General features: G+C 43.8%; 1 protein-coding gene across 14 annotated transcripts in view; it reads right to left on the bottom strand.

Annotated features, from left to right (window-relative positions):
• APBA1 (amyloid beta precursor protein binding family A member 1) overlaps positions 1–25,443 on the bottom strand; it is a 236,980-nt gene that overhangs the window by 52,571 nt on the left and 158,966 nt on the right. For all 14 annotated transcript variants that reach the window (XM_064291241.1, XM_064291239.1, XM_064291240.1 and 11 more), the window contains one exon: positions 125–220. In XM_064291241.1, the coding sequence (XP_064147311.1) occupies positions 125–220 (96 nt within the window). The remainder of the gene's footprint in view (positions 1–124; positions 221–25,443) is intronic.

The raw sequence follows: 25,443 nt of genomic DNA, 5'->3' as shown, positions 1-25,443 counted from the left end.
ACAACAAAGCTTTAATCAACTAACCCCACTATGGAAAAGAGAAATTAGGTGAATTTAGGTCAGAAGCTCTGGGAGGCTAGAGAAAGCACAAACCAGTATGACAACAAAACAAAATGGCACCTACCTCTTTATTTGTGGAGGCTTCCGCAGGGTCACTGGGATGATGGAGTATACTGGAGGACTCTGCACCCAAGGGTGAGGAACTGCCAGGAGATGGAGACTAGAACACAGCAAAAGAATAAACACCAGTGAGAATCTGAGAGAATCAGCAGAAGGGACAAGGGAGAGAGGAGAAGAGCAGAATATACCTGAATGAACATTTCAATAATGAGAAAACCTCTTCAGAAAGGAACTTCGGACTGTATGTGAGAGGCCTGGGTTTTTAAGCTTTCCTTTTGATTACTGTCATGTTTTCAAAGGAACTCTTACAGCTCATTGTCCTCCCCTCCCCCTACCACTTAAGCCAAGTGTTTAAAGAAAACATATAAATAAATTGAAGAGCCAACACAAAGCCCTAGATGAATAAAGCTAATGGTGTTACACAAATATATTAAAAAAAAATTTCGTTGTAAAAATGGAAGTCAAACATCTTATAAATTCACCTGCCCAACCTCATCTGGATGGGAAAATAAAAATTAAAACACGCATTTTTACAGAGATGGCTGGGATTGATTTTGACAATTGGAAGCCACACCACCTGCATTCTTTTATTCAGTTCCGATTTCAAATGTTTTGTCCAGTTTCATCCATAGGCTGTTGAAAATTCAGAGAAATGTCAGCATTTCGGCCTCCAAATATTACCTTGGCTGCTCTTCAAACAGTTCAAATATATTTTGTCAAATGTGTTTAAAAATAAGGCTGATGAAGCTCTCAGTCATGTGTCTAGCACACAGTAGGTGCTCCATAAATATCTGGTGAATGAGTGATCAAATAAAGAGCATGGGGATACGGGTGACGCAGGCTCTGGAAGCCCTCCCCCAAAGATCCCTAAACTATCCGTATACTCCTGAAATCTTGGGAGATGAAGGCAACCTTCAGGTGGGCCACAAGGGATGCATGAGGATTCTGTAGCGATGGTCCTCTGAGAGTAAGAATGCACTGCTTCACAGTCCACTGCCAATGTCTGATAGAAGACATAAAACACAGGGAAACCACTCAAAGGTCCATTCTCTGAGGAAATGTCGGGATGTGGGCAAGGAGAGGCACGTTCGGGCAAAGGGGGCAAAATGACACGAGTGTTTGCTTGAATTTGTGTCTGATCTCTTGGAGACTGACCCCCTCAGGGAAGCTGAGGCATAGGTACCCAGTGCTGGCGAGGCATAGGTACATCAGTGAAACACTTCTGATGGAAAGGGAGCACGTTTCACAAAGCAATGGTGCTGGGGAGGGAAGGCGGCATGCCAATATCAAGGGGGTCCTAAGTGAACATTACATGAAATCACAAAAAAACCAAGCTCTCTTTCAAAAAATCTGTTGTTAGCTGTTATCAAGTTAGCTCCGACTCATGGTGACCTTATGTTCCTGCGCCATCTTCATGATCATTGGTATGTTTGAGTCTGTTGACGCAGAGCTGTTGTGTCAACTCATTGCATAGAGGGTTCCTCGTTTTCGCTGACCCTCTACTTCACCAAACACGATGTCCTTTTCTAGCAACTAGTCTTTTTTTTTTTAATTTTTATTGTGCTTTAAGTGAAAATTTACAAATTGAGTCAGTCTCTCATACAAAAATTCATATACACCTTGCTATATACTCCTAATTGCTCTCCCCCAATGAGACAGCACACTCCTCCCCTCCACTCTCTATTTTTGTGTCCATTCAGCCAGCTTCTGCCCTCTCATCTCCCCTTCAGATAGGAGATGCCAACATAGTCTCATGTGTCTACTTGATCCAAGAAGCTCACTCTTCACCAGTATCACTGTCTATCCCATAGTCCAGTCCAATCCCTGTCTGAAGAGTTGGCTTTGGGAATGATTCCTGTCTTGGGCTAACAGAAGGTCTGGGGACCATGACCTCTGGGGTCCTTCTAGTCTCAGTCAGACCATTAAGTCTGGTCTTTTTGTGAGAATTTGGGGCCTGCATCCCACCGCCTAGCAACTAGTCTTTCTTGATGACATGGCCAAAGTGAGTGAGCCAAAGTTTTGCCATCCTTGCTTCTAGGGAGCAACCTGGTTGTATTTCTTCTGAGACAGATCTGTTCATTCTTCTGGCAGTCAGTATTCTTTGCTAACACCACAACACAAATACATTAATTTTTCTTTGTCTTCCTTTTCCATTGTCCAGCTTTCACATGCATATGAAACGGCTGAAAAGACCATGGTCGGTCATGCCTTAGGCATCAAAGCGACCTTACTAGGAAGATCAAAAAAAAAAAAAAACAAAAAAACTCTTGCTGTTGAGTCGATTCTGACTCAAAGCGATCCTGCAAGACAGAGTAGAACTACCCTGTAGGGTTTCTAAGGAGTAGATGGTGGATTGGAACTACTGACCTTTTGGTTAGCAGCTGAGCTTTTATCTACTGTGCTCCGATGCTAGAAATACAGGGGGCATCAAATGAACAGAAAAATGATGCAATAAAATGCATATTATTTACACTAACATGTTGTAGGTCCCAGCCTATTGCTGCGAGGCCTGCATTTGCTTCCCATGAGCCCACATACCTGATTCTGGGCAAGGAGGTGTGAACCAATGAGACCCATAAATATTCACATGCATAAATCAGAGCTCAGCAGTAAAGCCAAGAGGCGCAAAATAAGAGCAGATGTAAAGTGTCCAAGCCCCGCAGCCCCTGGCCACATTAGAGTAGTCCCGCATGCCTTTAAAAGGAAATGTAGAATTTTTCAAGTGGCACCTGAGGGAGCTGGCGGTACTTGCTGATGTAGCTCAATATTGGGCTGACTCAAAAGTGTAGCAAAATCTTCATGAGAATTTAATGCCTTCAAATTTCCCCAGATTTTCCACATGTGAAGAGCTTTCTCTAGATATTTACGCTCTATTTCCTTCCCAAGTAATTTTCTCCGTCACAAAGATTTTAAATCCCACTAGACCTTGGGGACTCTACTACCGCTGTTTTTCCTTTAATTGCTTGGTTTAAGGGGCGTGCAACACCTTTATTTTTAAGTTACACGTATAAACTTCTTTAACACCTTTATTTTTTTTAAATCCTTCAGAAGTGTTCCAAAGCCACTATTTTTCTACTGAACTATATATATTTTTTTTTGTTTCAGATCTTCGAAAAATGGATTCTTTGTAATACTGCAGGCACCAGGTCATCTTAAATATGAGAAGGCAGGTTATCTGGCCAGTGGGCTGGGATGTGGAAGAGGGAGATGAGAGCCCACAGTGACTAAGTAGCCAGTGCTGGGTGCTGCCAACAACTACAGAGACACAACTGAGGCAGCTGTGGGCACCAACTGTGCAGAGGTTCTGAGAGACCCACGGTGACCTCATCAAGGATCAGTTCCCCCAGTTGCCTGATGCGATAGCCTTCATTCCACTTGCTTATGTAATTAACAGCAGTCTTTTAGAAAGTTCTCCCTTATCCACTCCTCCATTCAACGGTCAGTTCAAAAGCCCTTATCTTGCTGAAGCTTTCTCAGACTCTTGACAGCATGCTTCCCCTCTGAGGGCACATGGAATGTTCTGTAATTACCTGTTTATGTGTACGTCTCCACCGGCCCCCAAGAGCTCTTAGGTGGTAAAACCAAAAAACCAAACCCATCGTCATTGAGTTGATTCCGACTCATAGTGACCCTAGAGGACAGAGCAGAACTGCCCTATAGGGTTTCCAAGGAGTGCCTGGTGGATTTGAACTGCCGACCTTTCGGTTAGCAGCCATAGCTCCTAACCACTATGCCCCCAGGGTTTCCCTTAGGTGGTAGGGACCCTGTTTTATTCATTTTTGTAATCCAAGTGCCTAGCACTGGGTTTTATAAATAGTAGGTACTTCACACATGTTTGGAGTTCCTGGCTGGTACAAATGGTTAATGTGCTCAGCTGTAAAGGCCGGAGGTTCGAATCTACTCAGAGATGCCTTGGAAGAAAGGCCTGGCTATCTAGTTCTGAAAAATCAGCCACTGACAACCCTATGGAGCACAGTTGTATTCTGACACACTGGGGTTGCCACGAGTTGGAATTGACTCGACAGCAATTGGTTTTTAATAAATGTTTACTGAATAAATGACTTCAGTGTAACTTCCACCTTTATAATGCTTTCCAGCTTGGACGGGAAGCAGATATGTTACAGATCTACCCCATTTTGTCATTGTTTTTCAGTGGTCAAGGGTAAGTCCTGCTCTCACATAGTGTCCCTACACTGCTACGTGTAGAACGTTAGATCTGCATTTTAAATTAAAGAAATGGTCTTTGCCTGTGAAGACTCAGATCTGAGCTCCAGTGAAGCTCTTTTGAAAGAGAAAACTGTCTAAAATGGGAGTAGGTCTGCTTGGTGAAGCCTGCTTATGGCCACACACCACTGTTGACAAAGTAGAGGATGGAAAAACACCATCGGAACAGACACAGCCTCCATCAAGCCTAAACAAAAACCGAGAAGCCAAACTCGTTGCTGCCGAGTTGATTCCAACTCATAACGACCCTATAGGACAGAGTAGAACTGCCCCATAGGGTTTCCAAGGAGTGGTTGGTGGATCTGAACTGCTGACCACTTGGTTAGTGGCCGAGCTCTTTAAGAACTGTGCCACCGGGGCCCCAAGCCTCAACCAAGCCTCAAAACATCTCAAGCACCTGCTTTAAAAGTCCTTTGCCCCTTACCTTCAAATTCCACTTGGACATAACTTTCAAAAGTATGAAAAAAGCCAGAAACTAGATAGCACTTTCTACTTTCGAAGAATGTACTGACAGCAGCATTTAGGCAATGAAACATGATCGAGAAGGCAAAAATCATTATTACGTATTTCTGTTTAAGGTCTCATGCCTCCTGGGTTACTGGACGGATATTCAATTTTAAGCAAATGAGACCAAAGGTGGGGTCAGGAATTCATAAAGGTAAATACCTCTTGAAGCCCTGGTGATGCAGTGGTGAAGAGCTTCTCTGCTAACCAAAAAGGCTGTCAGTTCGATCTACCAGGTGCTCCTTGGAAACCCTATGAGGCAGTTCTGCTCTGTCCTATAGGGTTGCTACGAGCTGGAATCGACTCAACAGCAACGGGTCTGGTTTGGTTTTTGGTCTGGGGACATCCATCTAAGAGGTAGGGCTCAAAGATGACTCGTCAACAACTCCCTGTTCTGTATAATTACAGGAGGTCTCCTTGAACTCAATTCTGGGGTTCTACAAAGCAGAACTCTCAGCCTCAAGACTCAGCTCCTCAAGGCCAGGATAAGAGATGTAGGGTCCCATCTAGTGGCTCACGAGCCAGAGTTTGCCCTAAGGATGCAAAAACATCCCAAGGGAAACTGATCATTTCAGTTCTGATTGAACATCTCCAAGGGGCAGTGTACTGCTGGGGGTGCAGTGAGATAGACAAATAGCACAAGGAAGTTTCAGGCTCTGCCTGTAGGGAAGAAAAGCAGCACACAGATCATTATTATCCATTTATTCCTTCAATAGACATTTCAGAGCCCACCCGTGTTCCTAGCACTCGGCCAGGAAATAAAGAGGAAGGAAATATGGTTTTTATCCTCCACACCTTTCCAGATGATGGGAGGGAGGGATGCACAGCCAGGGATGTGCCTAAGATATTAGTCTGTACGGTGGGGACACAGTGTTGGGAGCAATCAATCCTGCAGGAGGGAAGAGGCCTGTGTTGGGCAATGTTTCATGGGGAAGACGATGCTTCAGCTTGATATGGGATATAAAATCAAAAAAGGCATCTGACCTAAAATAAAACGTCTCAACTAATACTAACCTTTCACACAGATTCAAACTCTGTTGCTTAGGAACCAACCCTATTATTAAGGAAATGATTTTGTTTGTGGTCAGGCTAAGAATGTGGATACTACCTGTCTGGGGTCTGCAACCAAGCCTTATTAAAACTCTTTTAGGTTGCCCCGGGAGATTTTATGCTCTGGGTGAGGTAATGTTTAACAATCTGTTCCTGACAGTATCTCATGCTATTGTTTTGTGACAGTCATGAGATGCTCATCCATGACCACGTCTTCTAATTATGTCTTTTAGCCAATCAGTGTATTCCAGCTGTGTTAATGTAACCAATAACGTTAAAAATCATGCTTTGCTTTGTCCTGCCTCTGATTGACCTCAATCACTGTAAACCTATTAGAATGTTGTGCTTTATAGTTCCTCCTGTGGTACTATAATTAGGTGTGATCTGCTCCCTGGGATCCATGAGCTTCAGACACTGAGATTTTCATGGCCCCCATTCAAACAATATATTGGCTTCGATAAATCGCTTTGATCTGAATAGAGTTGGAGAGTCATTTCTTACAATAAGCTAAATCTTGAAAACTGCAGGTAGTCATGGAATGGTCTTGGGTAGTTCAAAGTGTTAACCTGCTTGGCTGCTAACTGAAAGGCTGGTGGTTTGAGTCCACTCCGTGGTGCCTCAGAAGAAAGGCCTGGCAATCAACGTCTGAACAATCAGCCACTGAAAACCCTGTGTAGCATAGTTCTACTCTGACACACACAGGATCACCATGAGTTGGAACTGACTCGAGGGCAACTGGTTATTCATGGAGAAATGGGGTTGGGAAGTGGGAGGAGGTGGGGGGAAGAACAGCATGGGTCTATCAGGGCAGTGTGAGATGAGGCTGAAGAGCAGGGCAGGGACTGGTCACTGGAGCCTTGTCCACCCTGCTGAAGATAACAAGGAGGACTACAAACAGCTCCTGCACTCTGTCCCAAGGCTTTTTCCTTTGTGAGTCACTGTCCTGTTACCCTCACTGAGGAAGCACACGCAATATCGATGCTTAAACTCATTCCCTCCTTCAATTTCATTAAATTCTGCATTTTTTGGTTGTTGTTGCAATATTCACACTTCTGCTCCGTACTCCATTTGCTTTTTGTAGGGGAGAGGGTGGGGTGGGTGTTATAGTGGCAGATGGTCCCAATAGTCAAAAGGTGATCAGCTAACAAAGACACGGACCAGAGAGATGCTAGTATTTGGGCGAAAGAGTTCTCGGGGTAGGCACTAACATTGTAAGTACAGGCAAACCTTGGAGATATTGCGGGCTCAGATTCAGACCACTGCAGTAAAGTGAATATTGCAATAAAGTGAGTCACACTAATTCTTTGGTTTCCCAGTGCACATAAAAGTTATGTTTACACTATACTGTAATCTACTAAGCGTGCAATAGCATTATGTCAAAACAAAAAACAAACAATGTACATACCAAGTTGTGAGGGCAAAGAAAAAGTTCTTGATGGAAATTACAAGTGCTTCTCCAGTGAGCACACGAATGATCAAGAAAGTGAAACAGCCTTATTGCTGATATGGAGAAAGTTTCAGTGGTCTGGACAGAAGCTCAAACCAGCCACAACATTCCCTTAAACCAAAGCCTAGTCCAAAGCAAGGCCCTAAATCTCCTCAATTCTACGAAGGCTGAGAGTGGCGAGGAAGCTGCAGAAGTAAAGTTTGAAGCTAGCAGAGGTTGGTTCATGAGGTTTAAGGTAAAACGCCATAAAAGTGTAAGGTGAAGCAGCAAATGGTGCTGCGGAAGCTGCAGCAAGTGACCCAGATGGTCTGGCCGTGATAACTGACGAAGGCGGCCACACTAAACCACAGATTGTCAATGAGGACAAAACAGCCTTATACTGGAAGATTATCTGGGGCTTCCACAGCTGGACAGGAGAAGTCAACGCCTGCCTTCAAAGCTTCAAAGGACGGCTGACTCTCTTGTTAAGGGCTAATGCAGCTGGGGACTTCAGTTGAAGCCAGTGCTCATTTACCATCCTAAAACTCCTACGGCCCTTAAAAATTATGCTAAATCTACTCTGCTTATGTGCTATAAATGGAAAAACAAAGCTTAGATGGCAGTACGTCTGTTTACTACATGCTTTACTGACTATTTTAAGGCCACTGTTGAGAACTACTGCTCAGAAAAAAAGATTCCTTTCAAAATTTTACTGTTCATTGACAACGCACCTGGTCACCCAAGAGCTCTGATGGAGATGTACAAGGAGATTAATGTTGTTTTCATGTCTGCTAACACGACATCCATTCTGTAGTCCATGGATCAGGGAGTAATTTCAACTTTGGAGTCTTCTTATATAAGAAATACATTTTGTAAGGCTATAGCTGCCATAGATAGTGATTCCTCTGATGGATCAGGGCAAAGTAAATTGAAAATTTTCTGGGAAGGATTCATCATTCTAGATGCCATTAAGAACATTTATGATTCATGGGAGGTCGAAATATCAACATTAAAAGGAGTTTGGAAGAAGTTGACTCCAACCCTCACGGATGACTTTGAGGAGTTCAAGACTTCAGTGGAGGAAGTGACTGCAGATGTGGTGGAAAGAACAAGAGAGCTAGAATTAGAAGCTGAGCCTGAAGATGGGACTGAGTTGCTGCCATCTCAGGATAAAACTTTAACGGATGAGGAGTTGCTTCTTATGGATGAGCAAAGAAAGTGGTTTCTTGAGGTGGAATCTACTCCTGGTGAAGAAGCTGTGAACGTTGTTGAAATGACAACACAGGATTTAGAATATTACATAAACTTAGTTGATAAAGCAGTGGCAGGGTTTGAGAGGGTTGACTCCAATTCTGAAAGAAGTTCTGCTACAGGCAAAATGCTATCAAACAGCATTGCATGCTACAGAGAAATCATTCGTGAAAGGAAGAGCCAATCGATACAGCAAACTTCATCACTGTCTTATTTTACGAAATCGCCACAGCCACCCCAACCTTCAGCAACCACCACCCTGAACAGTCAGCAGCCATCAATACTGAGGCAAGACCTTCCACCAGCAAAAAGGTTATGACTCACTGAAGGCTCAGATGATGGTTAGCATTTTTTAGCAATAAAGTTTTTTTTTTTTAAATTAAGGTAGGTATATTATGTTTTTAGACATAATGCTATTGCACACTTAAGAGACTACAGTATAGTGTAAACATAACTTTTACAGGCACTGGGAAACCAATAAATTAGCATGACTTGCTTTATTGCGACATTCACTTTCTTGCAGTGGTCTGGAACCGAAGCCACAATATCTCTGAGGTATGCGTGCACTTACAGTGTTAGTCCCCACTCTAATAGCTCTCCTCAAACACTAACATCTATCTGATCCATGTCTTTGTTAGCTGATCTCCTTCTGACTGTTGGGACCATCTGGCACTACAACACACCACCCCACCCCCCTGCAATAAATAAATAAATAAATAAATAAATAAATAAATAAATAAATAAATAAATAAATAAATAAATAAATAAATAAATAAATAAATAAATAAATAAATAAATAAATAAATAAATAAATAAAAAAAAGCAAACGAAGTGTGGAGTAGAAGTGTAAATACTGCATAAAAACCAAACCAAAACCAAAATGCAGGACTTCATGAAATTGAAGAAAGCAAAGTTGGAGAAGTGCTCAAATCAGCCACTGACAATTTGTTGGTGGAGTTACACCAGTTAACAATTAAGAAAAGTGAAAGGAAGATGCTAATGCTTGAACATCAGATAATTAAGAGGGGCCCTTGGGAAAACTGAGTCAGCCCATGAATGAAGGGTCCTCTTTATGATGGAAATGACTCTCTCCCATCATGCTGCAAAAGTCACACGTGGAGAAGGTTACTGTCCTACTCTGTGATTCAATGACTTAAAAAACAAATTCAACTCCCCAAATCAACACTTTCATTTTGTTAGTGTTATTAGCACATGTTGTTGTTAGGTGCTGTCATTGTTGTGCTTGAGCCCATTGTGTCAATCATGACGCTGAGGGTCTTCCTCTTTTTCGTTGACCCTCCAGTTTACCAAGCATGATGTCCTTCTCCAGGGACTGATCCCTCCTGATAATATGTCTGAAGTATGTAAGACGTAGTCTCACCATCCTTGCTTCTCATGTGCATGCTGGTTGTACTTCTTCCAAGACAGGTTTGCTTGTTCTTTTGGTAGTCCATGGTATAGTCGATATTCTTTGCCAATGTCACAATTCAAAGGTGTGAATTTTTCTTGGGTCTTTCTCATTCACTGTCCAGGTTTCCCATGCATATGAGGTGATTGAAAACACCATGGCTTGGGTCAGGTGTACCTTATTTAGTCTTTGAGGTGACATCTTTGCTTTTCAATACTTTAAACCGGTCTTTTGCAGCAGATTTACCCAGTGCAATGTGCCTTTTGATTTCTTGACTGCGGCTTCCATGGGTGTTGATTGGGGATCCAAGTAAAATGAAATCCTCGACAACTTCAATTTGTCTTCATTTATCATGATGTTGCTTACTGGTTCTGTTGTGAGAATTTTTGTTTTCTTTATGTTGAAGTGTAATCCACGCTGAAGGCTGTGGTATTTGATCTTTATCAGTAAGTACTTCAAGTCCTCTTCACTTTCAGCAAGCAAGGTTGTGTCATCTGAACACAGGTTGTTAATGAGTCTTCCTCCAGTCTTGATGCCCCGTTCTTCTTCACAGAGTCCAGCTTCTTGGGTTATTTGCTCAGCATAGGGACTGAACACATACGGTGAAAGGATACAATTCTGACGCACACCTTTCCTGACTTTAAACCATGCAGTAACCCCCTGTTCTGTACTAACGACTGCCTCTTGATCTATGTACAAGTTTCTCAAGGCACAATTAAGTGTTCTGGAATTCCCATTCTTTGCCATGTTATCCATAATTTGTTACGATTCACACAGTTGAACGGGTATGCATATAGCCAACAAAACACAGGTAAACATCTTTCTGGTGTTCTCTGCTTTCAGCCACCACGTAGATGGAATTAAAATCTACGTGTTATTAATTGAGAGGTAAACTAAGCTTTTTTGTTTTTCGAGGTAAGTTCTAATCAAATCTCCTCTTCCCCAATATTTACTTTGGATTCTTGTCCTCGTTTTAAGTGAATTAATTTTCAGCAGCCTTTTAAAGGTATGGAAACCCTGGTGGCGTAGTGGTTAAGTGCTACAGCTGCTAACCAAAGGGTCGGCAGTTCGAATCCTCCAGGCGCTCCTTGGAAACTCTATGGGGCAGTTCTGCTCCGTCCTGTAGGGTCGCTATGAGTTGGAATCGACTCGAGGGCACTGGGTCTGGGTTTTTAAAGGTACACTTATGTAGGGATTCTAAGAATGTCCCCTGCGGTTAAGATGTGACATGACAGTTGCCATAGTGGCAGGAACACAGAGCAAAGGGAGGAGGACTAAGTGTGGGGGCTGGGTCCGGGAAGGCCTCCAGTGGAGGAGACACAGATTCCTTTCCTATTGCAGTGTGAGGCATATAGAATGCCCTGGAATGAAGTCTGTTGGTTGACTGAATCTTAACAACCAAATTCCAAGGCACTGAGTCTAGACTTCAAAGCCACCATCACCTGGCTTTCAAATATTAGGTTCCACTTTCAAAACCACAGGGTGATGATAGGGAACACAAGTCGCATTTCTCCCTTAAAAAAGACTGTAATTGTTACATTGTGGCAGAACAAGTAAAATCATACCTTCGGTGTCTTAGTTACCTAGTGCTGCTGTAACAAAAAATACCACAAGTGAATGGCTTTGAAGAATAGAAATGTATTTTCTCAAATTTCTATAAGCTGAAAGTCCAAATCAGGGTCATGGCCATGTTAACTACTTCTGCTGGCCTCTCTCCTAGTTTCTGGTGTTTACCAGCAATCCTTGGCATTCTTTTGCTTGTAGACAAGTTCTCACGTGGCATCTGTCTTCCCCCTGTGTGTCTGTGTGCCTATTCTGCTCCTTTTATAAGACACCACTCAGAAGTGACTAGGTTTAGGACCCATCCTACTTTAATGACCTCATTAACACAACAAAAGAAAACCTCTATTTCCAAACAGGTCCTATTTACAGTTGCAGTGTTTAAGACTTCTACATTTCTTTTTTAGTGGACATAATTCATTCCATAACATCAGGTTTCAGAATAGCGAAGTGGTTAAGTGTGAAAATGTTAGCATCTGAATTCTGGCTCTAAGACTCATGGCTCTGTGACTCTGAGCAGGTGACCACCCTCTCTAATGCTCCCCAAGAAATGGGGAAAACAGTTACTACACACCTCCAGGAATGACAGGAGGATTAATTGGTGATTATGCACACAGGGGGTCAACACAGTACCTGGGCACAGACAAAGCACTCGACCAATAGTTGACAAGTCTTTTATGATTCCAGCAGTTACAATTATTTCACACCTCTGGGAGAGTGTTCACAAGGACAACATACACTCACGGGGGATGTTTTATTCATCGCATCTTGTTCACTTCCTAATTAAAAATTCTTCCATGGGTAAAATTAAAAAGCAAACAGAAGGTTCTATAAAATCATCCCACAAAGGCTCTAAATTAATTCATAAGCCCCATAACTCTCACTGGGATGCGTGCGTGTGTGTGTGTGTGTGTGTGTTACTGTTGCTGTTAGCTGCCATTGAGCCGGCCCGACTCATGGTGACCCCACGCACAATGGAATGAAAAGCTGCCCAGTCCTGTGCCACCCCTATGACTGGCTGCAGATCCAAATGCTGTGATTCTCAGGGTTTTCAGAGACGGATTTTCAGTAGCTCTCCAGGCCTTTCTTCCTAGTCCATCTTTCTCTGGGGGCTCTGCTGAAACCTGTTCATCATCATAGCAATACACAAGCCTCTGCTGACAGCTGGGCGGTGGCTGCATATGAGGTGCACTGGCTGGGAATTGAACCTGAGTCTCCTGCGTGGAAGGCAAGAATGCTGGGGCATACCCTGCTGTGTACAGTTTCTGGCATGCCCGCTATCACCCACTGCAGGGTGTGTTTCAGAATACGAGGGCTGAGAGCGATACTATTCTACTGACTGCCTTACAGGAGAGAACCACATACCTACGCATTACTCTCTTGGTGATTTACAAGACAGCTCACGAGTGACCATGACACACCATGACACACCACTGCTTAGGACGCCTGGTGAAAGACCCTGGCTGGCTCTAGCTAACCTTGACTAATCCCGGTAAACAGTGTACCTCTTCCTCCAAGGAAACTCAGTGACAAAGATTACACTGCAACGAAGGAGAAATAACTCTTTAAATATTATACAGTTATAATTATACGGTTTATCAGATCTATCTGGGACTCAATTATTTAGTAATTTCACATAGTGGAACAACTCATAGAGACTGAGAATAAAGGTTTTTTTTTTTTTTAAATTCACCAAGGAGCCCATATACTATATGAGACCCAGCAGTAAGAGCTAGCTCATGATCCTTACCCACCAGAGTCTTCTCACTAAGCTATTCACTTTCAGCTTAAACACAGTTTTAACAAGCTCTGAGCAAGTCATTCCTCAATTCGAAAATCTTCAGTGCCTCCTTTTTGCTCATGAAATATATTCTAGCCTCCTTAAACTGGCATTCAGGAGCCCCTGTGCCACCTTGGGTGGCACAAATGGTTATGCACTCAGCTACTAACCAAAAGGTTGATAGGTCGAATCCATCCAGGGCACCTTGGAAGAAAGCCCTGGGGATATACTTTCGAAAGATCACAGTCACCGAAAACGCTGTGGAATGCATTTCTACTCCGAAACACATGAGGTCGGCGTGAGCTGGAGTTGACTCAACATCAACTGGTTGGTACTCTGACATTTAAGGCACTCCATAGTTTAGCCTTAATGCCTTACCTTTCAAAAAATTTCCAGTCCTTGCTCTCTACTTTTTGTTTTCTGGATAGAACCTGTATGTTTCTGCTCAGTGGCTTTTGTTACGCTCTTTTCATAATCTGACACATCTATGAGGCTTCAAAGGCCCATTTCAAAGGTTACTTCTTTCATGAAACCAGGGAAAAAAAAGAAAACCAAGCTCGTTGCCGTCAAGTCGATTCCAACTCATAGTAACCCCATAGGACAGAGTAGAACTGCCCCATAGAATTTCCAATGAGTGCCTGGTGGATTTGAACTGCCAACCTTTTGGTTAGCAGCCGTAGCTCTTAACCAGTATGTCACCAGGGTTCCCCTCTTTCATGAAGTCTACCCCAATTCTCTCAGGTGAAAGGAATATCCCTCCTATAAGAATCCTTTGTTTTTATCCGTCATTCTTATACCACATCACTTTCTCCCTTGTATTTTATACAAATAGGATCATAATTACAATATTTTAATTATAACATTTTAATAAACCCCGTGAAGGCAGGATTTATGATTAGAAAGACAAGTTGCTGTTGAATCGGCTCCAGCTCATGGTGACTCTGTGTGTCAGGTTAGAACTGTGCTCCATAGGGTTTTCAGTGGCTCATTTTTCAGAAGCACATTGTCAGGCCTTTCTTCCGAGGTGCCTCTGGGTGGACTTGAACCTCCATCCAAATTTTCAGTTAGCAGCTGAGCATGTTAACCATTTGCACCACCCAGGGATTCCCCTAGTATGTTGTTGTTGTGTGCCATCAAGTCAATTCCAACTCATAGCGACCCTATATGCTAGAATAGAACTGTCCCATAGGGTTTCCTAAGCTGTACACTTCACAGGAGCAGATTGCCAGGTCTTTTCTCCTGCAAAGTGGCTGGTGGGCTCAAACTGCTGACTTTTCAGTAAGCAGACAAATGTGTAACCATTGCATCACCAGGGCTCCTCTGACCTTCTATAAGACCCCGCATAAAAAATATAACAAACCAAAAAAATTAAACTCATTGCCATCAAGTTGATTCTGACACATAGCAACCCTACAGGACACAGTAGAACTGCCCCATAGGGTTTCCAGGGAGCAGCTGGTGGATCTGAACTGCCATCTTTTTTGGTTAGCAGCCAATGGCTTAACTACCGCCGTGCCACCAGGACTCCTTGAAAATACAACAGGGGTTCAATAAATGTGTTGAACATATGGAAGGATGAATGGACACCAAACCTTTTGTAGCAGAGAAAAACGAGTTTATATTCAGAATAGGTTTGAACCCGTCTAGCATTGTATTTATGTGGTTATTTGTACCCATGCGCAGCTGAGGGTCCTTGCCACTGATTCTTGATCATGGTCTGTGTTATAGATGGAAGTGTGTCCTCCAAAAATATGTGTTGTAAATCCTAACCCTTATCCTGTGGTTATAATCCCATTTAGGAATGGGTTTTCTTTGTTATGTTAATGAGGCAGTATTGGTATAGCATGTGTCTTTAATCAATCTCTTTCGAGATATAAAGGAGCAGACTAAGCAAGTAAGCAAGCAGAGATAGGGAAATACAGATGCAATGCCACATGAAGATCTCCAAGGAACCAAAAAACAGAAGCTCAAAAGAGACAAGGACCTTCCTCCAGAGCCAATAGAAAGAGAAAGCCTTCCCTTAGAACCTGCACCCTGAATGGGGACTTCTAGTCTCCTGAACTGTGAAAAAATAAATTTCTGTTCATTAAAGGCACCCACTTGTGGTATTTCTGTTATAGCAGCACTAGATAACTAAGACAGTCTGCCTCCTCCTCTTCCTGGCAGACAACGCTTGCAAACTGTGTATCCCAATATGGTTAGACTAGATCGCAGATACCAGGGGACAAGTGCTCGCAAAGGTGGGTTTCATACAGACTGTCATTAAGCACTTGATCATCCAATGCCTTCCCAGACAGACATACTGGTTCCATTCCCTTTTATACACAGAATTTCAAAGGTGTAGTTACCTAATACAGGGTAGCCACACGTTCTAATTCTTTTGGTCAACTTCTGTTTCAGAAACTGCGTGGGGCTTCTCTAGTTTCAGTGCCCTCAGACAGCTTTTCACTATGCTTACTGGTTTAGCTGGCTTTGTCTCTTTTTTCAAATAAATACTACATTTTTCTCCTCACTGACCTAATTTGTTTTAAATTAATCTATTCCACACTAGAGTTATTAAAAAAAACAAAAACAAAATATGATTAGTTTTTTCTCACCCCAAAGTATATTTGTGCTTCTGAAAATCAAAACTGCTTAAGAAATCCATAATTATTCACTCGCAATTCAAAGTATATTATCAATGCACGTTTATATTTCCTTAATTGGTGAAGTAGGAAAGTTAGCATAGGTATTATAGGGCACAGTTATGTCATTACACTGATAATAGCCTAAGCCTAATGAAGTGTTTTATATACACATTTATAATGGATTCAATTAATACAAAATGAACAATTCTGAGATAACGGTCAGTTAAAATATTCTAGTCATTTCTGTTCTCTCTTTCTCCACAGGCAAGGTACTCCCATTCCCAGCCTCCAAGCTGGGGCTGTAGGTTGCAGACTTGGACCTCCCCTGCCCCCTGCTTCCGAGAGAACATTGCATAACACAATCTTCTCAAACCGGGGCACTTTCATAATCGGGGCACTGCACAAAGAGTCCATTTTATCGCCATCAAAGGGCCTTAAGCTTCTAAAGGCATGTTACCAAAGACAGAAAAATTAACCAGCCAACTATAAACCAGAGTCTTCACTGTAAGGTGAGACAACCTGAGAAAGCTGATCTAAAAACAGAGGTTATCTTTTACCCTTTGAAATATCCTCACTGTCTTTATCAGAAATGCATTACAATTTATGACAGACAATGAAGGAGTCTTTTATTCATTATCCCATTGACTTAAGTGCATTCATTCTGTGGTGGTCCCCCTGTATCTCTTTCGCAGACCACCAGACCTCCAGGCCTCAGCTCGGTGAGAAGAAAAACCAAGACCTGTTCAATTTCTACGAAGCCCTGGAAGTGGTTAAGAGCTTGGCTGCTAACCAAAAGGTCAGCACTTGGAATCCACCAGCCACTCCTTGGAAGCCCTATGGGGCAGTTCTACTCTGTCCTATATGGTTGCTATGAATCAGAATAGACTCGAAGGCAACAGGGTTTTTTTTTTTTTAATTTCCATAAGAAATGCAGCTAAGAGCACATTACTTGCTGTAATAACACATTCTCGGCTAAGAACAATGATAGCTACCATTTAGGGAGGGTTTCCTATGTGCCAGGCACTGTACAAGGGCAATTATACCCATTACTTCATTTACCAGCCAAGCAATTCCTAGTGTGCAAGGCACTAATTGCCATTCATTTTAATTAGCATCGCAGAAGCAAAAGCAGCAATACAAAGCATGGAATTGGAGGCTAGGGTGCCCAAAGTCACTCATTTACTAGGACACAGAAGAAAAGAATGTAACGGAAATGGGAGAGAAAGCAAGCACCCTTCCTAAGTGATCAGAGGACCTGCCCTCTCTTGGGGCCATCCTGAACTTCCAAACCGCAGGCGTGCTGGACTAAATTCCCTCCCATCCTGGGTAATGCCCACTCTCCCCCTGCCCCGTCCTGGGTAATGCCCACTCTCCCCCTGTCCCGTCCTGGGTAATGCCCACTCTCACACTGCCCCGTCCTGGGTAATGCCCACTCCTCCTGATCTAGTCGTCCTGCTTTGCTCACTTATTCCTACCACTAAGGGAAATGGAGAAAACAACTTAAACAACCTGAAAGGACTAGGAGAAGAAAAATAAGAGCAAAACGCAAACGTTATATCAGAGCCTGAGGATCCACCTACCTCTCCGTCCTGGCACTCAAACTGGTACATCCAAAAATTCTCCATCCTTCCCGGTGCTGCAAGGGTGCCCACTTGTGAGCCCAGGCTAACTCTGATCTCAGAGCCTGTTTGGTGGCTCTTTCCAGGGGGTGTTAGGTGCCTGTCGTCAATAATGCAACTTGTAACAAAAGACGTGACCATCTCCTTCTCGGGGTGTCCGGTCCATCTGCATTAACCCCTCAGTGTCCAAACAGCCCAGGCAGTGTTGCGTCACCGGCTGAGCATCATCACCTGATATTTCTGAGAAGGGGCTGGCCTACCCCTCTGGCAGTGGCACCTACTATTTCTGGGGAAAATAAACTCGGCTCCGAGGCGCTACCAGAAACTTTCACACGCTTCAAACTCCGCTACGTTTATAGAACCTGTGAAAAAGCACCCGGCTCATGTGGAAGGAAAGGGGCGGGAGTCAGGGAAAAGAGGTTCTCTCAGGACCTGTGGCAGAATGCACCTGGCCCTGTGCTGAGGGCTTAAAGAATGTCCTGGCCAGCCAGGGTCTGGGTCTCCAGGCATGGGATGCTGGAATAGACCGTCACTGCCTCTTGGTGCTCACTAAGTGCCTCTAGCATCCTCATGCTGCAATCTGACTAAGCTAGGTATGGCAAACCAGCTACACAAACACATAAAATAAAGCCACCCCCAGGGCCAGCATGGTTTGACCCAAACCAGCAGGTAATCCCAAACTGGGCTCAAGAGCGGGACCATATCCGCTGGTCCTCAGCAGACCAGAGGAAGGTCAGACCAATGCGGTGAAACTGAACTGGAGGGAGCTAATGGGAACAGGGCCATGCAGGGTGGTTCTGGAGGCAGAAGATAGAAGGTGCACAGAGAGACCTCTCAGAGCCAATCCACCTCTTAATTACCCGTGACATGGGAAAGACCGCAGATACATGAAAGGCACAGAACACCCAAGAGTCTCATGCAAACAGATGGTTTTAGACCTTCTTTCTTACCAAATCCTTTACCAGAGAGGCTGAGATGCCTCTCTCTGAGTCCACCTGATTAGTTAATAAACAGGAAAAGGTGAAGCAAAGGACCTGAACAACTCACAGTTGGAAAATCCACCCGCCCTAGCTGATGGCTCAAAGTAGGTGGACAAACTGTACAGACCAAAGTGGGAGACAGGGTCAGGGAGAGGGAGTCCTTGGTGCCAAGGATTCTCTATCCCTCCTTGTTTGCTCCTGTGGTTTTTGACCACTCTTGCTGGCAGCCAGATTTTACCTACTATAATCTGGGTCCATCTGACACAATTACTGCAGTTGTCAACCACCATTCAAGAAATCTCCTTTCAAAATGTCCCTCTGAAAGGCCATTGGAGGTGATAAGCCTTCCTAGTGTATAGAGCTGGGCATCTCTAAAAACCCTTTCTTCTTTCATTAATTACTTCAAAGAAAGAAAATCTTCTGGTGTTGTTTCTCTAGTGTCCAAATTTGGATACTAACCCAAAACCAAAGCCAGTGCCATCGAATCAATTCCGACTCATAGCAATCCTATAGGACAGAGTAGAACTGCCCCAAGGGCTTCTAGGGCTGTAAATCTTTACAGAAGCAGACTGCCACATCTTTCTCCCTCAGAGAAGCTGGTGGGTTTGAGCCACCAATCTTTTGATTATCATTCAAGTGCTTTAACCACTGCACTACCAGAGCTCTCCTCCCCAAATGGATATTCCTTTCCATTTTACTCTCCCTAGTTCACAGGGAAGGCTGTTCCCCCCATTATCACTCCTGTAAATTGCTTTGGTTTGGATTCAAGAGCCACCCAGGACAGGACTGCTGGAGACAGTAGGGTCTTCTTTGCTCCTGTGGGAAGCATGTACCTTTTTCAGTTATTATCCAGAAAAACAACCAGCACATATAAGATCTAAAATTAACAGACTACAAAGAAAACCACTAAGCCTTCTAGAATGTTACAGAAGTGTCTACCCATAGCATCCTGTTGGCACAACAGAACTCAGAATTATTCTTGGCTCTCTTTCATTCTTTCCTTCCTTTGAATGTTTATTCTGTACCTGAAACCTGCTTAATTATTCACCATTGCCTTCTCCATGTTCATCAATAATGGATAACCCCTGTGATGGAAAACTTGACTGGCGGCAACAAGGTAGTTGAGATGGGAGCATAAAGAACAGGCCCACATTCCACACCTGGAAGAGAAGTTCAGACACAAAGATGATAGCCAGCCTCATGTCCTGTTCTCCATTCAGTGCCAGGAAGAATCCTTAATGCTAAGCTTCCCAACCTCTAGTGTCTCATGGCACATACAGAAATGATAATATTCGTACAACACACTGGGGATACTGGAGAGGATCTGGACCTCAGATGGGGCTGTTCCAGGTTAAAAGCAAGAAGCCTATTGGCCCAGATCAACCTTCTTCCCACCCACCTAGTCCCAGAGGCTGATGGGCTCAATCAGAAACTAGTTGAATAGCTCTGCCTTAATTAATGAATGAGTCCTTACCACAAATTCTTTTGATGCTGGAGGTTCCTTGAGAACAATGTTAAAATTCTACCTTATGAACAACCCACCATCAGTATGCTTGCTCTTTCAGGACAACACCTCCTCTTTTCCATTTCCACAGCCCTTCCTTAGGCCCAGCTTTCTCTAATGCAGCTATCTGCCCTGCCTCTGTGTTGGCTCACATAGTCCACCCCTCCCTTTGCCCCTTTGGCCGCCTTCTCTGCTGGGAATGGCTGACAAGGTCAGCTGGGGGAACACAAGACCAGCAGCTGTTTTGTCCTTGGGTTTCAAGCCCAGCAGTTCTTTGCTGACACAAAGAAATGACATGAACCAAATGCGGTAGCTGACTTCTAAGATAGCCCTCCAGTTATCTCCCCTTCCTGGTATTCACACCCTTGTGTGATCCCCAACCTGAGGAAGGAGTGTGGGCTGGTGACTTGCTCTAAGCAATAAAATATGGCAAAAGTGATGATATGTCACTTCTGAGATTGGGTTACAAAAAGACTACGACTTCCATCTTGTTATGAGACTCTATTGCCTTCTTGTCATGAACACTTTATAAAGCAAGTTGCCATATGGGAGGGGTCTGCATGGCAAGGGACTAAGGACAGCTCTGGCCAACAGTCAGTGAGGAACTGAGGCAATCAGTCCAACAGCCCATGAGGATGCGAACTCTACCAAAGAGCGCATAAGCTTGGAAGCAGATTTTCCCCAGTCAAGGCTTCAGATGACTACAGCCTGTCCAACAACTTGACTGCTGCCTGTGAGGAAACCCTGAAGCAGAGGACCCAGCTAAGCTGTGCCAGATCCCTGATCACAGAGACCATGAAACGATGTATGTGGGGTGTTTTATTTCACTAAGTTTTGGGGGTAATTTGTTATGCATCAGTAGGTAACTAAGACATCAAACAAGGACTCAGGTTACAGCCTCAAGAGCAGAGGAGGCTTGTAGGTCTGGCTAAGGGCTTGAAAAAGGATGAGACTAGAGTAGGTGGTAAGCTCTGAACAAGCAGACTGAGTCTGCTTCAGCCAGGGCCTGTGTCTCAGTTGCTATTGTACCCCTGGTGTCCTGCACTGTGCTTGATCTACAGGAAGAACTCAAACATGCTTCTTGAATGAGTGGATGATAAACTATGAAATGAACTTTCAATCTGTGACTAGGAAAAGTAGTCAAAACTCTCTTAGCTTCACTGGCAAAATGGAGAGTAATATAGCTTTGTGGCCAGGGCATATTTCTCATTCACAATGTCCTGTATGTAGCTGGTGCTCACTTAAATGAAAAGTGTTAGCAGGAGCATAATTCACCATAGCCAAGAGGTGGAAACAACCACAAGTATCCACAGAATGGAAAAGTATTCAGGCATAAAGGGAAATGTAGTTCTGTTACAGGCTACAACATGGATGCACCTTGAAAACATTATGCTGAGTGAAATGAGTCAGACACAAAAGGACAAAGACTGTACGATCCCACTCAAAGGAAATGCCTGCAATAGTCACATGCATAGAGACAGAAGTTTATTATGGTTACCGGGGCAGGTAGGAGGGGGGCAAGGGGAGGTATTGCTTAAGGGGCACTGAGCTTCTGTTAAGAGTGATGAAAAGAATTGGAAACAGAGAGGGGTGAGGGTTGCACAACACGGTGAATGGAATTAATGTCACTGAACTGCACACGTAAAAATGACACCAAATGTCCTGTTATATGTATTTCACCACAATTAAAAAGAAGCAGCATGAAACGACTATATAAACTCAGCCCAATCACTTTATGATACTCTGCTAGAATATATATGAGAATATGTTTATTCCTTTGATACCATTCACTTGTCTGAGGAGAGGTTTCCCTGTTGCCACCCTTTTCTGACACCTGCAGGACACACTGAGGCCCGTTTTTGCTGCCCTGGCAGTAGAGTCTTTGGGTCTAAGGTTATGCCTCTGGACACACTTCTGGAGCGTTGACCGAGAGGTCTTCTAGATCCCCTTTTTAAAACAGTCTGAACCATATAAGAGAATGACGTTGATTTTAGAGCCAATACTACTAGGATTTATACCTTCCATGGAAGGCCAGGAGAAAAATCTGACATGAGGATGCTTGATGCTTGGAGTCTAGTCCTCTTCAGGCCACAAAGAGAGACAGAACGGAGTAAACTATTCTAGGACCACCTTCCCCCTCCCTAAGAGTACATCACATTCCAGCCAGGAATTGAATGAACTTTGCAACAGAACACACATTGACTTTAAGTTCTGTTTGACTTCAGATTTCATTTCGGCTTTCTCTATGGCTACCTAGATTCTGGAAAAGCTAACACTAACCCGCGCTCCCTGAGGAGGTATGTATCAGCAGAGGAAAACTCTCCGTTCCGAATACCTAAACAGGAATCTTTTGTAAAAAAACAAAGAAACAACCGGAATAGTTCGGCAATAAGACAGTTCTGTCCACTTGTTCTTGTAGGCTTGAAAACACAACTGCAAGATCAATAGGATAAGATGCTGCTAACAAGTCTTAACGAATTAGCATGTGCACTTGACCTTGGTCTACAGTCTCCTAGCAAAAGAGAAAAAAAATCCATGTAGGTCGCATGCTGCATAATTCCAGGGTAAGGGGAAAAGTGGGAGGGCACAGAAGGGGTGATATCAAGGATATCAAAGCCCCAGATGAAGCTAGAATGCGCCTCCATCCTCATTACATCATCTCTTCCAAAAAAAAAAAAAAAAAAAGGTGGGCACAAAAGTACACACAGTCAGGGAAGGTGTTGACATCAAGCCCTTATTTCCCAGGATTTTGAGGATGCTGCCTTCTCAGCAGGAGAGTGGTTGGTTTTGGACAAAGAAGTGTTAGTGCGCAAATGGTTTCCTGCCTCAAAATACTGCTCCATCGGTCTCTGGAGTGGGGAAATTCTGACTCATAGCAACCCTATAGGACAGAGTAGAACTGCCCCATAGGATTTCCAAGGCCATAAATCTTTATGGAAGCAGACTGCACATCTTTCTCCCATGGAGCAGCTCATGGGTTGGAACCACCAACCTTTTGCTTAGCAGCCGAGCGCTTAACCACTGCACCACCAGGGCTCCTTGAATCAGGAGTAGGATGACAATAAAAGGGAAGTATTATCTGAAGGGGGCGGTGTGTGTGTTGCCATTACCACTTCTCAGCAGTTTAGTGTAACTTAACCAATCTGGGCAGCTCTGGGAAAAAAAGGCTGATGATGATCTATCGCCATGTGAAGTGGAAGGAGGGAACCAGGGTCATTCGGAGTGGCCGACTGCGATGGGCAGCGCAGTGAGGGTAGGTGAGGACCTGAGTGCTGCAGGAGAGCAGAAGGGAAACACCAGCCCTGAGGAGGTGAGGAAGGGTGCCACAGGCCAACTCCCCTAGTTCTCAGATTGCCAACAACCAACTCTGATTGCTAAGTGAGTTTTAACCTACTAAGGCGACTCATTTTTTTTTTTTAAGGTGACTCATACACCAAGCCTGTGATTCTTATTTCACATCTCTATGGAGGGCTCAGTATCTGTAAAACCTTTTCTCTCCTAGTTACCCTCGGAAATGAACCTGATAACCCATTTTATTGATGAGGAGACTAAAGCTGAGGAGGCATGCAGGTGACCAACTCAAGGTAACTGCAGCAAGCCAGGTGTAAGACGAAGATTTAAATACAGTGAATGCTGTCTGTGCTCTGAGAGAGATTTACGAGGGTAAGACATTATCTTTACCCTCAATAAGACAACAATGAATTATAGAGGCAATAGGATGTATGGGAGACAAACAGAAAATAGGATAGTAAATAATTAAGTGTTAAACTGGAGTCCAGGAGCCCTGGTGCCATAGTGGTTAAGTACTCAGTTATTAACTGAAAGGTCAGTGGTCCAAACCTACTAGCCAGTCCACTTCCATAAAAATTACAGCCTTGGAAGCCCTATGGGGCAGTTCTACCCTGTCCTATAGGGTCGTTATGAGTTGGAATCGACTAGTCAGGACACAACAACAACAAACTGGAGTTCACAGTCTAAGTAGGTGGTTACATTTTAGCTGGACCTCAGAAATACCTATGACAAGACCCAACCTCCAGAGATTCTGATCAGGCAGTGTGGGATCCTGCAATCTCTATTTTTAGTGAGTGGGGCCTTGACTTTATGGAATGGGAATGTGACCTGGACAGAGGTGAGATCCAGTGTGGTAAGAAGGGTGGTACAGAGGCAAGTCTGGATAAGCAGATTTGGGTTTTATGATACAAGACCAGTGAGTAGGGTAAGCCCAGGCCATGGAAGATCTCAAAGGCCTAAGGTGCCATTTGGTCTCCATCCAGTGAGATCTGCCAAATCATACCAGGAATTTACACTAGGAAGTTACTTTCTGGGGAAATCTCCTTGCCCTTGTCAGATACTCAGCCTGACTTGCCCTCACAAACCAAAAACCAAACCTGTTGCTGTCAAGTCAATTCTGACTCATAGTGACCCTACAGGACAAGGCAGAACTATCCCACAGGGTTTCCAAGGAGCGGCTGGTGGATTCAAATAGCCAACTGAACTGCCAACCTTTTGGTTAGCAGCTGAACACTAGCCCCCTATGCCACCGGAGCTCCATGCTCTATGAAACGCTGACAAAGATGGTGACTGGCAGGCCAAGGCCCCTGGGCCACATGCAGTTTATTTTCAGCTATTCCTTCTGGGGAAACTGAGGCCAAATGCCCAGCTTGACTCCAAACCTCCTCTGATCCACTCTCAGCCTTGTTTATTTAGTTTCTGGTGTCCCACTGGCTGGGTCTGACACATAAAGATGTCAACCCGGTGAGCCAAGTGGGCAGTTGAGTGCCTGCTGTCTCGATTTGGGAAACATTAGGAGAGAAAAATTGTTAGGCGGGACACTTCAGGAGAGCGAGGTGGGCCTTTTTCTAAGTAAAACAACACCCTTTCTATGGCTGCTCTCAAAACTGTGAAAACTGTTTCAAAGGAAGTAGATAAAGAAATACATTTTTTTATTAAGAACATGCTGCCAAGTTACACTTGGAATGGGAATACTTCTCATTTTAAAGATGGTCACGTTTACAGACAAATTGCATTTTAAAATTCCCCAGGACTACATGGGCTCCAGGATCTAACTGGGTTACAAACGGAATTCAATTATCTACGATATACCTGCTTCTCTCCCTGCACTGTCCCTTCTCCCCTACACAGCCCCAGTCCACTTACGATAGAAAATAGCAAGAGTGCACAGTTGCGGGAGATGACACAATTTTTCTAAAGACTCCTGGGAAGTTTCTGAAGCCCTGACTTATTAAGTGAGCATCTCAGACACACCCCAACTGTGGCTCTGTGTGCTTCGTTTCTAACCCAAAAGTGGTAACAAAATCCTCTCTGACCAAATTGCCTATTTCCTCTTCCTGTTGCTTATCCCATCGTTTCTCGGCACAGCCACACATACA

The sequence above is a fragment of the Loxodonta africana genome, chromosome 9 (genome assembly GCF_030014295.1).
Source record: "Loxodonta africana isolate mLoxAfr1 chromosome 9, mLoxAfr1.hap2, whole genome shotgun sequence".
Taxonomy (NCBI): Eukaryota; Metazoa; Chordata; class Mammalia; order Proboscidea; family Elephantidae; genus Loxodonta; species Loxodonta africana.
This window is presented reverse-complemented; position numbering and strand designations above follow the sequence as displayed.